A 16,452-nucleotide genomic window follows, 5' to 3' on the forward strand; every position below is an offset into this window, starting at 1 on the left:
ACAAGAGCAGGAATGTATTTCTGAGGCTGTATAAGGCTCTGGTCAGATCCCATTTGGAATATTGTGATCAGATTTGGGCCCTGTATCTAAGGAAGGATGTGCTGGCCTTGGAGATGGTCCAGAGGAGGTTCACAAGAATGATCCTTGGAATGAAGAGCTTGTCATATGAGGAACTGAGTGGCCTATTTCTGCTCCTATGTCTCTTGGTCTTATGGTCTTAAGTGGGACAGGTTTAGTGGTGTTGCTTCAGGGGTATATTTTGGACAGGATACTGGGCTTTGATTTAATGTCTCAACTGAAAGACAACAGCTCCAACAGTGCAGCACGCCCTCCATACTATATTGAAGTGTCTGACTGAATGACGTTTTATACACCAGGTACAGTGTGGGGGTGCAGGAGGAAGTGAGGGCTGAGTCCGATATTCTGCACCCACTACCTGCGACATTATGCCCACACATGACGAAGAGGAGAGATATTTGTCCATGACACACACAATATTAGCACCAGGGAAATGGATCATTGTCATCCTATAGTTAGGAGTTCCCATTGAGTCAAAGGGCAGGGTTGCTGGCCGTACTCATAGCTGGGATTGTCCGGCGCTGCCACATGTCAATGGACCATAGCGGGTCCTGCTACGGCAGGGCTGGTAAATCTACACCATAGATTCATTTAGAGCATACAGGGAAGCTATTCAGCCAATCCTGACCAGCAGAAGCTGTAAGGAACCCAAAAGACACTTCTCCCTGACCACCACTCCCAAAATATATATATTTTTAAAATCATCACAAGCACAACCTGCAGGAAATACAATCTGTGTCTGAACGGCAATATTAAAGCAGAGACACAACTGACAAAAGAAAGCCATGCACTAGGTCGTACCAGCTTAGGTAGTGGAGGTTCAACCCTGTACTGATTTCTGCCTTGTGAAACATTACTGACGCCTCCTTTCTCTCCGCAGAGCGAAAGAAAGAAAGCAGTGGCCCCATCTGCGTAGAGGCCGACAGCCAAGGACGCAACCGACAACGGGTGGTGCTTCCTGTCCACTATCCCGGGCGTGTTCACAGGACCAGCCAACTGACTACGTATCCAACCAGGACGAGTATGGACCCACGTGGGAATCCCGTCACTGTGCTCACTGTGGACCAGCACAATGAGCAGGGACTGTACCCCGCACAGCCAAGTGCCTATGTCAGGAGTTACCCACCTGTTCACAGTTTGACTGCCCACCATTGTAATTTAGAACATCAGGCCTACCCGCAGACTCATAACTTCAGGAGGCCTAAATTTAGTGGGCGAAACTATCCAAGGGCTACTTGTTTTTCTCAGTACGAAACTATGTATCAACATTATTACATTCAAGGACTAAGCTACCCACAGACAGAGTCCCAGACAGGGATTATTAATCATAAGGGGCCCTCCCGTCCATTTCAGTCCAACGGGAGCATGCTATATCCCACAGTGGTTCACATCCCCCCGTCCTCCCATCTGGATGGAGCCAGCACCTCGAGCTTCAGCTGTTACCATGGTCACCGGTCGGTGTGCAGTGGTTACCTGGCTGACTGCCCTGGCAGTGACAGCAGTAGCAGCAGCAGCAGCTCGGGCCAGTGCCACTGCTCCTCCAGCGACTCCATGCTGGACTGCACCGAGGTCAGTAACCAGGGCGTCTATGGCAGCTGCTCAACCTTCCGCAGCTCCCTGAGCAGCGACTACGATCCTTATATCTACCGGAGCCGGAGCCCCTGCAGAACCGGCGAGTCGGGCTTGGGGCGGGGTGCGGGCCTGCCGATGGTGGGACCGCAGGAGGATGAGCTTCCGGCGTACCGCTGCACCTCTTCCGGTGGTGACAGCAGGCTGCTGCCGGCCCCACCCCCAGGGGACCAACTTTCAGACTGTAGCATGGACATGAACTATAGCAGCAATTCCTCACTGGAGTACAGGGATTCGAATGCTACTACCTCAGAAGGTAGGCCTGAGTGCCCTTCTGGGTCTACTGTAGACAGTAACAGCTGGAGTGGACGTGAGTCAGCGGGGCCAGCAGAAGCAGTGCCTGAGCAGGCTTGTGCCTGTTGCTTCGAAATCCATCCCTTGGACTGCAAAGAGGCTGATGACAGCAAAACGGACAGTCACTTTTCATTGTTGAATGTGCCCTGTTGTAACAAGTGTGGGAGAGCTGCTGACTCTCGGACTGCGCCGCAGATATTATACAGTATTAATGCAGGCTCCCTCTGTCGAACCAGTGCGGGAAAATACGAGGGCCTGTCCTGCTGCTTTTATGAGGAGAAACAGGTTCATCACGGCAGCAGCTGTTTCATTGAGGACTACGCAGTGAGCGTGCAGTACACCCTGGCCGACGAGGCTCTTCACAACTGCTTGCAGGACCCCGCTACCCCCGGTTGCTGCGAGCTGAGCCAGCGCATCCCCATCATCCCCGAGGACACGGACAGCGACCTGGCCGTGGCGGAAGACTGTGAGGCCACCAGGCTGTGCGGGCCGGAGGCTGCACCTTCAGAGCAGGAGGGCACGGAACAGGAGTGGAGGGGGCAAGTTGTTTGCCCGTCACCTTTCAGCAGCCCCCCGGAGCAAACGGATGCATTTCAGGACATTTGCTCCGGGATGCACGAGTCCATCATGAAACGTAACTCGGCAGGTAAGACCACATTCACACACGGCCCCTTTATGTAGAGTTGATTGGCAGGGGGTGCATGGAGGACAGGATGCTGGATTTTCACAGAGTCAGACTAACTCCAGAGGCAATTGCAAATAGAAGTGGGGGGGGGGGCGGGGGGAGATCCCAGATCCCAGTCCCATTTCTGGAAGGAGTGGGGTTGGGGAGAGGCCCACATGTGGAGAATCCAATCTCAGCAGGGCCAATCTGAAATTAATGCTGAGTTCAAACAGGTCACATTTTCCCTGTTCCATGGGCCTTCCCCTGAAACGTGGAAGTCACAAATTAATGGAGGAGGTGTCAATGCTCATGAAGGATAGATAATTTATATCAATGATTTCAGCTTTGGAATTGAAAATACAGAGCAGAATTTTACGGGCCCATGCAGGCAGGATTGCAGGGGTGGGCGGAGAGCACCTGTAAAATTCCTCAGGTAACCTACCTGCCTGCTCCGTCACCTGTGTGAAATTGTATGGGGGCAGTGGGGGAGAGGGGAAAGTAGGGTGTGGTTGGTGGGCATGAGGCATAGGGCAGCCTGCCCATCCTCTCCCCTGAAGTGGCCACTTCCCCCTCAGCTACAATTATGGCAGCAGGAAGAGAAGAACGGGGGTTTCCCACCACCCATTCCTTCCCCCAACCAAACCCCTACCCCCTACCCCCTACCCCCCCCCCCCCCCCCCCCACCACCACCACCTCCAGCTTCCCCATTTCTTCACCCAGCCTTTCCAAGCAAGGGGTTGGGGAATGAAGAGAAGAAGACTACTTTGATTAGACGGCAGTGGAGGAAAGTGCTGGATTGAATTTGAGGTGGGGGGGGGTGAGGTTAAGGGAGAATATGCTGGGAGGGGTTGGCGAGGGTTGGAAAGGGGGTGAGGGTGCTAAAAATGAATGGGCCACAATGCACAATTGTCAACCAGGGTGACAATGCTGATGTGAGAGAGTGAGTATCAAGGCCAATTTTGAATAATTGTTAGTTCATTGAAACATCACTTTGTTCTTAGATTAAAGATCTTGGGCTGGATTCTCCGCCCCGCCACGCCGCATTTCCGTTTTACCCCGCCGGCGGGATGCTCCGTTATGCCGGCTGGTCAATGGGGTTTCCCATTGTGGGACGGCCGCACGCTGTTGGGAAACCCCCAGGCTCCCAGCAAAATGGAGCATCCCGCCGGCGGAGAACGCAGCCACATATCAGTTGTGAGATACAAAAGTGCTCAAAGTTTAACAGCAACATTTTTGACATTTTAAAACTTCAACGTTTTCCAGGCAAGCAGACCCACTTAGCTGCAGAGACACAGCACCAACTTTATCCCTTTAACTTTTGTATTTTCCTCTTTTGGCTGAAATGCTGGCCACATGTGAGCTGAAGATATAAAAGGCCATGCTACCGTAGGTTCAATTTCATGCTACCGTAGGTTAATTTTCAGAGTTAGTTGGCAGCAATGTGGGGCATGTGTTGGCCTTTGAAGGCAACCAGTCAGCTTTGCTATTTCGCAAGGTTGACTACATGACATCTCTGTGGTTAATCGGTTGAACAAGCTCTAAGCAGACACTGGAAACGTCCAAGGACATGGTTAGTCTTTAGCCTGCATCTGGTGCATTATTCCAAACCACTGAAATCTATGCTTCTCGTTAAATATTCTTTCCATCTCTCACTGGTTTTCTTTAAACTCTCTCCTCCTGAAGATGTTGACCATTTACTGGGTGTAGTAATGTAGATATTGGTTACCCTGTGTCACCTTGCCTGAGGGCCATTAATCCGATCTGTAGAATCCCGACAATGCAGAAGGGTGGCCAATCGGCCCATCGAGTTTGAACTGACCATCTGAAAGAGCACCCTACCTCGGCCAACACACCCACCCTATCCCCGTAACCCAACATCTTTTTTGGACACTAAGGTGCAATTTTAGCATGGCCAATCCACCTAACTGGTACATCTTTGGACTGTGGGAGGATACCGGAGCACCCAGAGGAAACCCACATGGAAAACATACAAACTCCGCACAGGCAGTTACCCAAGGCTGGAGTTGAACCCGTGTTCCTGCCACTGTGAGGCAGCAGTGCTAACCACTGTGCCGCCATGCCACCCACCTGTGCCTCAGTTGTCTGTGTAGGAAGGTTTATGCACTACAGGAAGAGTCACAGCTGATCCTAGTCCTATCCTTGCCTTTGTGTGGGCACTTCAGGTAGCATAGCAATATGGGCCTGCGATCCCACTGGCCTTTCCATCAATGACCCTGATATACTGAGGACAGTTGTCTCAATGAGATTAGTTCGCTCCGATAATGGGTGTCTGGCCATCAGATCCTATCACAATTCAATGAGCATCAGCTCCATTATCTGCTTGGACATTCAGAGGCAAACAGTTATGAGTTGGCAACTTGCAAATGCCTGATACTTGCGCGTACTTGCAGACAATTGCAGGACACAGGCCTGGTAACCTGGCGTTTATTGTGCTGGATGAGACACCCAAGGCTGGGCTTTTGAAATTGAATTCAATAAATCTGGGGCGAGGTTGCTGGATTGTCATTGAAATTTACCTGGTCCACTAATGTCCTTCAGGGAGGTAAACTTGTTACCTCTCCTTGGTTAGGTCTACCTGTTACTAAATTCCAATCTCTTGCAGATAACTTCCAATAACTTCAGAGCAATGAGGGATGTGCAACAAATACTGCCTTTCCAGTGTCAGGCACGTTGCATGATCACGGGCGGAATTCTCCGCTGCCCACGTGGCGTGGGAGAATCGTGGGAGGGCCTCCCGACATTTTTTACACCCCCCCTGGCGCCCCCAGCGATTCTCCCCCCCCCCCCCCCCCCCCGCTCGGAAAAATCGCCGCTCGCCGTTTTTCACGGCAAACGGCGATTCTCCGAGCCCGATGGGCCGAGCGGCCGGCCCTTCACGCCTTCACGCCCGTTTCACACCTGGTCGCTGCATTCGTGAAATGGGCGCCAGATGCCCCGTTTCATCTAGGGGCCCGATTTGGACGGGAGCACCACGACTGTGCTCGGGAGGGGACAGGCCCGCGATCGGTGCTCACCGATCGTCGGGCCAGCGTCCAAAACGGACGCACTCTTTCCCCTCCGCCACACGGCAAGATCAAGCCGCCACGTCTTGCCGGGCGGCGGTGGAGAAAGATGGCACCGCACATGTGCGGGTTTGTGCCGTCTGCGCGCTGATGTCATCAGCGCATGCGCGGGTTGGAACCGGCAACCCGCACATGCGTGGCTGACATCAGAAAAGCGCCGTTTCCGCATCATTACCAGCGCGACAAGGTCGTGGCCGGGAAAGACGGAGGACTGCTCCTAGCCCCCCGGGTGGGGGTGAATTAGGTGTGGGGAGCGGGCCCCGAGGCCGTCGTGAACCTCGGCCTATTTCACGACGGCCATCCTGATTTTTATCGGGAGTGGAGAATACCGCCTCACATCTATTGAAAGGTCTGTGGTGCGTTAGGACATTACGACTCCTGGGCCAGGGAAGCACAAGGTCAAACTGGAAAAAGACCGACTTAAGTCTGATGCCAAGAAGTAATTCTTTAAATAAATAGTGAGAAAAGCATGAGTAGACTTCTGGGTGGGATAGAGAATGCAAAAGACATGGAATATTTCTGGGAGGAGTTGGTTGCTGTTAGGGGTGGGGAAGGGGACAGATGGTGAATATATCTGGAAATGTATTTCTGGATAATGAGCTAGAATGGACCAATCACCTCTCTTACCCACGTCTATCGTGCGATGGTCCTTTCACATTTGACACCTGGGTTTGAGTCTATCATCAGTAGAATGAAAGTCTCCTGACTCTGGCTGCCATTCAACACAGTAACCAGTTGATAATCTTATTTCACAACAAATACTATTGATTCCTGAGAGGTGCCTCTCGCTGGCTGGGTCAGCATTTTTTTACCCACCCCTTATTGCCCTTGAACTGAGGGTATTTTAAGAGTCGACCACATTGCTGTGGATCTGGAGTCACTTGTAGACCAGACCAGGTAAGGATGTTGGATTACCTCCCCTAGAGGACGTAGTGAACCAGATGGGGGGTTTACAGCAATCAACGATAGTTTCATGGCCATCGTTCGACTTCAAATTCCAGATTTTTATTGAATTCAAATTTCACCATCTGCAGTGGTGGGATTCAAAACTGGATCTCTGGAATACTCTTCCAATGACAATACCACGAGGCCACCACCTCCCCAATTTATGCATTAATTGGCACTAAATCGGCAGCTTTATACCAGGGGCTTTTCACAGTAACTTCATTGCAGTGTTAATGTCAGCCTATTTGTGACAATAAAGATTACTATTATAATCTGTTGGAAGTGGCAAGTGTACACAGTACACAGTAACCATGTATATCCCTACAAAGCTAAGATGAATGTGCGGTCCAGATAGAGCCTTGTTCTTCCCTCACTTTAAATTACCTTATGTTCTCTTCCCAGACAATGACCTCTCTTAACCTGCCTACCAAACTCAAACAGCCAGTACCTTTTAAAAAATGAAAAATGAGTTGCTATGACATTTTTCTGTAAAAGGATAAAGCATTGCAAGGAAAGCAATATTATTCTTCAAAGGCTGGACATCAAACATTAACAACCTGATCTACTTCAAGCGGAGATTTAATGTTTTGGAGTGCTTTTGGCTCTTAAAGCTGGACAGCTCCAAGGCAGTGATCCCGCCAGTATACCAGCCAGAAATTCAAACATGATTCACAGGCCCCAATTTTAAAAGGAGGGTAAGGGCAAGAAAGGTACTGCCCTCACTGGCCCTGTGCCAGGCAATGGACCTGGTGAATCAGGAAATGTTGGGATGCCCCACTGAGCATAAGAATTAGGCCTCCTTCCCACAAATACTTCCGGCTCCCACTTGAACCTCACCCAAATTCCCTCCCCGCAGGATAGGCCTTCTGGTTAATGCGAGGGAGGGAGTCCCAGGATATTAATCCAGTGACCTTGAAGGAATGTCAGGATGTTGGTGACTTGGGCTGGATTCTCCAAAAATGGTGCCATGTCCACACGCCGGCGTAAAAACGCTGACATTTCACTCCCCAGTTTCCCAGGTATCAGCTACCCAAGATAGTCGTGGTTGTGGGTTTGGACAGCAATGCCTAATTAAATGGAGGGCGGGAAGAGTCACTGCCTTCATTTTACGTGTGTTAGCCAAGTTTTCTCCAGGCTTAGCAGGCGAAGGTGTTAAAACCGGTTAATTTTAAAATGCTTTCTTATAAGATGCAGGAGCAGAATTAGACCATTCGGCCCATCACCCATCTGCTCCGCCATTTGTTCATGGCTGATATGTTTCTCATCCTCATTCTCCCGCTTTCTCCCCAGAACCCCATATCCCCTTATTAATCAAGAACTTGGGCTGGATTCTCCAAAAATGGTGCCATGTCCCCACGCCGGCGTAAAAACGCTGGCATTTCACTCCCCAGTTTCCTGCAAAAAATAAAGAGCAATTCACTTACCTTCAGGGGGCTGGCAGGGACCCAGAATCATTCATGCAGCTTTGGCTGCGGATATGGACCGCCGCACTTCCGGTTCCAAGTCCTTGCATGTGCATGGCGGCGGCCTCCAGCGGCCATGCCGAGCGCCATGGCGGACGCGGACCATCAGAAAGAAACATGGTCCCCCCCCCCGATCAGTCCCACGCCCCTGCATCAAATCAGCCAGATCTGCCCCGGCTGCCCATAAGGCGCCCCCCCCCCCCAGTGCTGCATTCCCTCACCCCCCACCAAGGTACTGAGCCGACAGCCACCACACAAAGTTCCCGAAGGGCCATACGTGGTTAGAACCACACAGTCGGGAACTCGGCCTGCTAGGAGTGGAATATCGCTGGGAGGGCATCTGGCAACGGCCCCCCAGCCGCGCGTCGTAAATTGCGGATGAGCAATACTCGTCGGAGCGGCGCCGGGCCCGATTCGGTCGGTAACTTTGATTCTCCAGCCCAGTGCCAAATACGATTTCGGCACAGGACTAAGGAGAATCCAGCCCCTTGTCTATAATCTTCTTATCCAGATATCAGTGTGAAATACAGCAGAATTACGATCAGTTTGCCCCTCCTTCCCCCCCCCATTGCAATTTCTTCTTCCATCCCATAAGTATTAAGGTGTCTGTCATCTCTTGCTGCAGTGGTTCTATAGGAGCTGGCAATCCTCGAGTCCCTCACCAAATGGATGTTCTTCATGTGTGAGGCAGACAGTGCATGTTGCCAGTCTGTTCTACCATGAAGAGGTGAGGGGAAGGTGAGACATTTACCGTTTCTGACGTGTCACAGAGACAGCAATCCAAAGAAATTGATAACTTTCTCCTCCCTAACCAATGGGCAGAGGTCTCATGGTGCATTGGTAGCGTCCCTTCTTCTAAGCCAGAAGCTCTGGGTTATAACCCCACTTCCGAACTTGATAGCCATGGAAGGTACAATCAAGAGGTTGATTATCAGCCTGTAAATCCCTTTGATACACCAGGTGGGAGCTGCAAAAGTGCACGAGTTTTCTGGTCAGCTATATTGCAGAAGGAAACGGCAAGCCACAACAGCACTTTGCCTGGCATTATCATGGACCGATCCAATGGAAGTCCATGGTTACCACTATCCTCTTAGGGCCTGGTACCTGGAAGGGATATTGGCAGAACCAATGGACACCAAATCCCAACCATGGCCTGAATTGAAAAATCTTGTTTTAATAACTCATTCGAGATTTCTTTTGTGTTCTTTTGAATGGGAGTAAATCACTATGATACGGGACTGAATTTTAACATGAGAAAATAATTTCTGAAAACAGCCATTTGAGGGAGAATTATTTGAATATATGAGCAGCAACTCCAGTTCTTAACTAATGCCCTAGAGACTTCTGTGCTATTCATTTTATGAAGATGTATTTCAAACAATAACCATGCATAAAGTAAGTGTCTGGGCCGGGATTCTCCCCTACCCGACGGGGTGGGGGGTCCCGGCGTAGCGGAGACGCGCCAACCACTCTGCCGTCGGGCCTCGCCAAAGGTGAGGAATTCTCCGCACCTTTATGGGCTAGGCCCGCGCCGGAGTGGTTTCCGCTCTGCCGATGGCGCCAAAACTGATACACCGCCCGGCGTCGGGGCTGGCCGAAAGGGCTTCACCGGTCCGCGCATGCGCCGGTGCATCAGCGGCCGCTGATGTCACCACCGGCGCATGCGCGGTCGGGGGGGGGGGGTCTCTTCCGCCTCTGCCATGGTGGAGGCCGCAGCAGCGGCGGAAGAAAAAGAGTGCCCTCACGGCACTGGCCCGCCCGCCGATCGGTGGGCCCCCCAGGGTCCGATCGCCCCGTGCCCCCCCCCCCCCCGGGACCCGCTCGCGCCGCCAATCCCACCGCCACCAGAGGTGGTTTAAACCACGTCGGCGGCATTGTCTGTCAGCGGCGGCACTTCGGCCCATCGCAGGCCGGAGAATCGCCGCGGGATTCCCGCTCCCGCCAATTCACAGGTGGCGGAGAATTCCGGCCACGGTGGGGGCGGGATTTACGCCGGCCCCGGGCGATTTCCCGATCCTGCGGGGGTCGGAGAATTCCGCCCCTGATCTCAGTCTTGTGACCAAAGGGGGCCATTGATCATAAAGTCGCCATCGTCTCAGATGGCAGTAGGGAGAGAGGGGGAGAGCGTATGGTGGTGATTTAACCTGAGGGTTACTACACCTCAGGTGAGGGGCAAGGTTGAGAAGGCGGGCCTTCATGAATAACCTCAGCTGGTACGGGAATTGAACCCACGCTGTTGACCTCAGTCTGCATCATGAACCAGGTGTCCAACTAACTGAGGCAAACCAGCACCTGTGTGAATCATAAGGTATATATGAATCATCCTGCAGCCCTCTAGTGCACCATCTAGTGGAACAGCATTGATGAAGACTTATGAGTTACCCAGATGATTTATTGTACATTTCAAATGGTCATTTGGGTAACTGAAGTTAATGGCTTTCAGGAAAATACGATTGATTTATCAAACAGTTTGTATATTATTTTGTAACTATCCACAATCCTGGGAGCAGTGATGAAATGCAGTAAGAAGCAAAGTTTGTTGTATCCCGATGTTACACTGACAACACTTCAAAAGCAATCCATTGGCCGCAAAATGCTATGGAACATTTAAACCAGAAGATTTCCTTTGGCCCCAAACAGCATAAAAGCCAGTTCAAAGAGGAACAGAAGCTGGAATAATATCGATGAATTAACCCAGAATATGTGCAGCGTCTCTCAAGATGCCAGCACCTGCTATTTTTAAGTCATCATAAATAACAAGTAGTGGCGTGCCTGAAACCCACAATGCACTTCACTTTTTAATTTACTGTTGTCTAGACATATTGGGACTTTTGGTATAAAGCAGGTCTCTAGTACACTTTCTGTGAACCTCCTCAGTGTCAGATTTAAGGCTTGGCAGAATGAGAAAGAAAACTTGAGAGCCTCGGCGATGTTGCCTTTCAACAGGATAATAGTATACTGAAGCATGCACATCAATAAAAGCTGAAGGATCTTTAATTTTAGCACAGATTCAGCTGGTTTGCACCAATGCTGCAGGGTGAAAATAATATTTTAATATGCAGCATGTGCTTGATGTGATGTGTTAGACCAATAATTTGTTCAAAGTTAAATTATTTTCCTTCCCTTATTTGTTCTTGGGATGTGGAGCACTGGTAATGCAATATTTATTGCCAGTTCTAGTTGTTTTACAACTTCACTAAGTAACGTGGAAGCAGACTCACTTATCAGGCTGACTGGGACTTTAGAACAATCCATTCGCACTCATGTACTAGAACCAGTCCACAAGTGAGCAGATGAATTGAGATCAATTGCATCTCTTGGGATTTGAACTCTTGGGTCACGAGGCTAGTACCATAGCCACTAAGGCTACCATGCCCTGAAGATCCTAGTCTGTGAGTACAGCTAATAAAATGCCACAAGTGCTGGAAAGGACATTGAGAAACAAAGAGATGTTAACAGCGAGATATTAACAGCATTGCTGTATATTTACGTGGGAGAGATCAAGGGAAGAATTTAGTGGCTCACTGCAAAGGAATGAACACAACAGGTTGGGGGAGAAGGATCTGTGATACAGTAAACATACACGGGTCCAGGCTGGAGTGAGCTTGATGGGCGAATAGTGTTTCACTGCAGACTTTCAAACACATTGCCGAAGATCAAACAATAACCGGGAGAGAATTATGAGTTGAATCTGAACTGTTAATCTTTTATGATGGCTCGCTGATTTTATCCAGCGACTAACTGAGTCATAGCAAAAGTTATAGCAAGTTGAAGCTCTGATCTGTTTAAAGTCGACTAATATCAGTCAGGTCAGTCACAGGGCGCTAAAGTTGGTCTTAGGGCCCCCAAGCTAAGGGGGAGAAAATTGGAGACGGTCGTTGTTCTTGATTGCTATCCAACAAAGTTGGTTAAGGATCAAGTTCAGCTTTGATTTCCCTGATATTGAACAAATTCCTGTCAATCACCATCGCAATCAGGCAATGGGCACTGAAGATTTTGTGGGTGACCAATTGGAACCACATCATAGCGAGTAGCGAGAACTGAGAGATACAATTGGGACAGAAAAATAGCAAAAAAAAACAAAACCTTTCAGCAGAGCTAGCCAGAGGTTCTATCCGGCATGCCAATCTGCTTCCTCCTTCAGATATTCATCTTGTTTACTATGTCCAGATTCTGTGGGTATCAGCTGCCCTTTGGTACCTTGCCAAGTGGCCTGTCTTCATGCGGGACACGGACCAGCACCCGCATTGCACTAAGATGCAAGCATAGATGGGCACTTTACTGCCAGATAAACAACAGAAATTATTTCCTTCTCCACTTTCTCTTTATTCTAAGCCAATTATAGCACTTTTACCACTGTACTGGACATTTGAGTACAGACCCAGAATCGAAGACCTTCCCGGTATGGATGTCCCAGTTCCATAGTAGGACCTGTATTTGTCAACGGTTCCATTGTGGAAGGCATGGGGGGGGGGGGGGTCTCCTCTTATATCGCCACCGTGACTTTCTTTGTACAAAATTGTGATATCCAAGCAGCACATCACCAGTGCATCAAGTGTGTTCTGGACAACATTTATCTCTCAAACTAACATCACTGAAAAGCAGATGAATCTGGGCATTTTTGTTATTGCTGTGTGGCGGCAATGTGGCTGCCGGGTTAGCTCACATGACAACAACAGTGAATGCAGTTCAAAAGTCATTGATTGGCTGTGCAGGGCTTTGGGATGCAGAGGGTGCTTTATAAATGCAAGTTCTGAAGTGTACGATTCAGAAGATTTGTGACAAGATGTTGCCCTGTGCAGATCTATTGGCACGATTACAATCCAACCAATTGTGTCTCGTGACACCCTTGAAATTACCACAATAATTTTAAGGATCATGCCATGTTATCCTTCGGCTTTGACCTTGGACATTAGCGTGCACTTCGCTTAATGCTCCATCATTATCACTGCTTGTCTATTGTTTTTCACAGCTGCCAGGAAAATTGAATTTAAAACTAAATTATCTGTTTTGGCTAGAAGAAACTGTAGCAGGGTGTCAGCTCGTGGCCTGCTGATCACATTCAAAGTTGGGTAGCACTATCACCCCCTATGAATGTACAGTAAATTGAATGTCGTTAATACTTTCGGGACGGTGGGTTATCACCGGCTCCATTTTGCGTGGCAGTGCTCAGCACATTTGTGAAACATTAGTGCTTAGTGAACTCTCTGCTTTTGAAGATTGGAGCCTGTAATTGGGAACAGAGCTAAGATTGCCCTTGAGCAGTCTGGAAAGAAGAGCTAGTCAAGTTAAATATGTATTTATTTTATTTAAATCAAGAAAAAATGTTAACTTATGAATGGAGCCAGAGTAGAGCAACAGCTCATTAATATACCACAGTTGGCTTTAAATAAACAACACATGAACCATGATGATCCACATTAATCCTATTGTATAGAACCATTCGCTACCATCGCATCACATTTGGTATTTCTCCAGTTTTATTCCCACTCTCTTTCCCAAAGGTGCCAACTCTGCTGCAATGTTGTAGCACCGGTGCCAATAACCCCCTCGTATTTCAATCTTCAAAGGTGAATCTCGGCCTTCATTGCCAACAAGTTCTGTGACTGTGCGGGGGCAGGGAATCACAGCCAAATTGGGTCCATAATCACACACATGCGTTTTTCAGCAAGAGCCATCAAGTAGCAAGCAGGGGCGAGGGCCCTTGGGCTAATGTTGCCCCTCTCTAGCCCAGGGAGTTTGAGTTGCAAGTGTAGTCTTCCCAGCACCATTCCAACAGAGATCATCAGATCAGCCAAATTTAACTGTGCGCAGAATTGTAACTACAAACTGGTCTTTTTGTCACTTGGCCCCGGCCATATTTCTCTTGTAGAATATTTTCACAGTTAAAAAGTGAAATTGTATGACAGACAATGATAATTGAACCTAAACTTTCAAAATGAAGGAATTCACTTAATGTGCCTGAATTTTAAATCTGAATTTGATTGTGAGTTTGTTTACATGTTCTTTCTCAGTAATCCTGTTTTACTTTTGTGTTTCCCTAGGGTCCAGATCATCTCTAATTCTGAAACAGGACTGTTCCACTGAGCAGGACATCTGATTTTTAAAATAAATATATATGTGTATATAAGTACGGAGATACGGGAAGCGATCAATAAGACTCCAAACTCAGTCCCTGTGCGACTGTTTTAGCTTTGACAAAACACACAAAAGTGGTAATGTGGAGGAAAACACCAAATCTGATGCATCTTCCCACAACTCAGTTCGTGCTTCTTGTCTTGTGATTTTTTGAGACCAAGTTCTGCTGTTATTTAAAACCCTGCTGCCCTTCATCGCAAGGCAATGATACTACTGTTGTCCAGGAACGTCAGGAATAAACTTTGATCCATAGTCCGAGGGATTTTTGAGCCTTCCACATGCTCAGGGTTATGGCCGCCTTAGTAAGAGAGCAATACGAAACATAAGAGAAGAGGGGGAAAGGGGGAGGGGGGAGGATGTGGGGAAAGGCGGGGAGGAGTTGGGGGGAAAAGTGGGTAAGGGATGGGAAATGAAGCAACAGCTCTAGTATGGCTGTGACTGAATGTTCTTCTCTATGTCAGCACAGGAGAAGCAGATTGGCTATAACAGGCACTCATGGCAACCATGGGACAAGTAGAGTGACACTGCAACAATTGAGTGTATGTTTTGTACATCCATTTTGAAAGGCACCAAGGTAGAGTTTTATGTACACAATAATGCCTTTACTGCCTGATGATCCATGCAAAGTAACAATTTTGTTGGGTACTTAAGGCACTCTTTTACATTTGTAGCACTTAAAAAGATTTGTCTGAAATTTCTTGTAAAGAATTATAAAATGGTCAAGAGTTCTCTTCGTCATTACCATTTTTTCTAATGTGTTAAAAGGCTAGAAATTGTCTGTGTATATTCTGTATATGTATAGTGGCACATTTCATTTATGGAAATATGTTCTCAGAATATTTATTTACTAATATATTTATCTTAAGCCATGTCTTATGTGGAGAGTGTATGACATTATGAAATAATCATTGGAAAATCACTAACGTGGGACCTTGTAAATACATGATAATTGCACACAAAGATTAAATATTCTCTGACCAAAAACTGATTTTAAATTTTAGTACTATACAGTTTTGTAACAAAATATGTACAAATGTCTGTGAAAAATACAGTTTTATCAAGTAAAACTTTCCTGATGCTTTCTTGTTGTGACTCTTCATTGTTTTATTCCATCGAAGCCCTACAGTGCAGAGGGAGGCCACTTGGCCCACTGAATCTGCAGCGACCCTTGGAAAGAGTACCATACCCAGGCCCACTCACCCATCCTATCCCCGAAACTCCACCTAACCTGCACATTTTTAGACAGAGAGGAAACTGTTGGAAACCCACACAGACGTGGGGAGAAAGTACACACTCCACACAGACAGCCACCCAAGGCCGGAATCGAAGCCGGGCCCCTGGCGCTGTGAGGCAGCCGTGCTAACCACTGTACCACTAGTTATTTACATGTTCTGAGGGCACAAACGGATGTGATTTCACCTCTGCAATTCTGTAGCTAAATTGGTGATGTGTTTCATGTGTTGACCATGGCTTAGGCAGTGGCACTTCTGCCTCTGAATCGGAAGATTCAGAATTCCAAGTCCCACCCCAGGACTTGGAAATTTAAACTGACTTTCCAGCACAGTGTGGAGGGAGGGTCTTGAGGTCATGGATGGTATAAATAAATGTTTTTCTTTTAGTCAATGGATATTACTTGTACAGCTTTGCTACAGCTGGCAAAGCAGAAAGTTCTCCCTTCTAGGATTTCAACCTCATCTCAAAGGTAACACTCTCAACGTTGACACTTCAGGACAGTACTGAGGACATGCTTCGCAGTCGGAAATGCCACCTAATAGAAAAGATGCTAAACTATGGCCCTGTTATCCTCTCAGATCAATGTCGAAAGACCTCGCTGTACTATTCTGAAAAGTAAGAAGTCTTACAACACCAGGTTAAAGTCCAACAGGTTTGTTTTAAATTGAAGAAGCAGAGCTCCGAAAGCTCGCGATTTGAAACAAACTTGTTGGACTTTAACCTGGTGTTGAAGACTTCTTACTGTGCTCACCCCAGTCCAATGCCAGCATCTCCACATCATATTCTGAAAAGAGCATGGGAGTTCTTGACCAGTTTCTTGGCCAACACTGATATCTTCCATGTAGGAAGATGGGCTATAGCAGAGAAGCCAAGTTGCTCTTGCTGTATTCTTCCTCTGCTTGTTGCTGTTAATAAACAAGAGTAG

The 16,452-nt window shown here is 48.2% G+C and overlaps 1 protein-coding gene across 2 annotated transcripts in view; it reads left to right on the forward strand.

The window, feature by feature from the left end:
* The window catches only part of znrf3 (zinc and ring finger 3), a 288,379-nt gene extending 273,751 nt beyond the window's left edge, over nt 1-14,628 (forward strand). For both annotated transcript variants that reach the window (XM_038791435.1, XM_038791426.1), the window contains exons 8-9: nt 959-2,647; nt 14,201-14,628. In XM_038791435.1, the coding sequence (XP_038647363.1) occupies nt 959-2,647; nt 14,201-14,256 (1,745 nt within the window). In that variant the 3' untranslated portion in view covers nt 14,257-14,628. The remainder of the gene's footprint in view (nt 1-958; nt 2,648-14,200) is intronic.
* The last annotated feature ends 1,824 nt before the right edge of the window (nt 14,629-16,452 follow it).

This window comes from Scyliorhinus canicula, chromosome 1 (genome assembly GCF_902713615.1).
Source record: "Scyliorhinus canicula chromosome 1, sScyCan1.1, whole genome shotgun sequence".
NCBI lineage: Eukaryota > Metazoa > Chordata > Chondrichthyes > Carcharhiniformes > Scyliorhinidae > Scyliorhinus > Scyliorhinus canicula.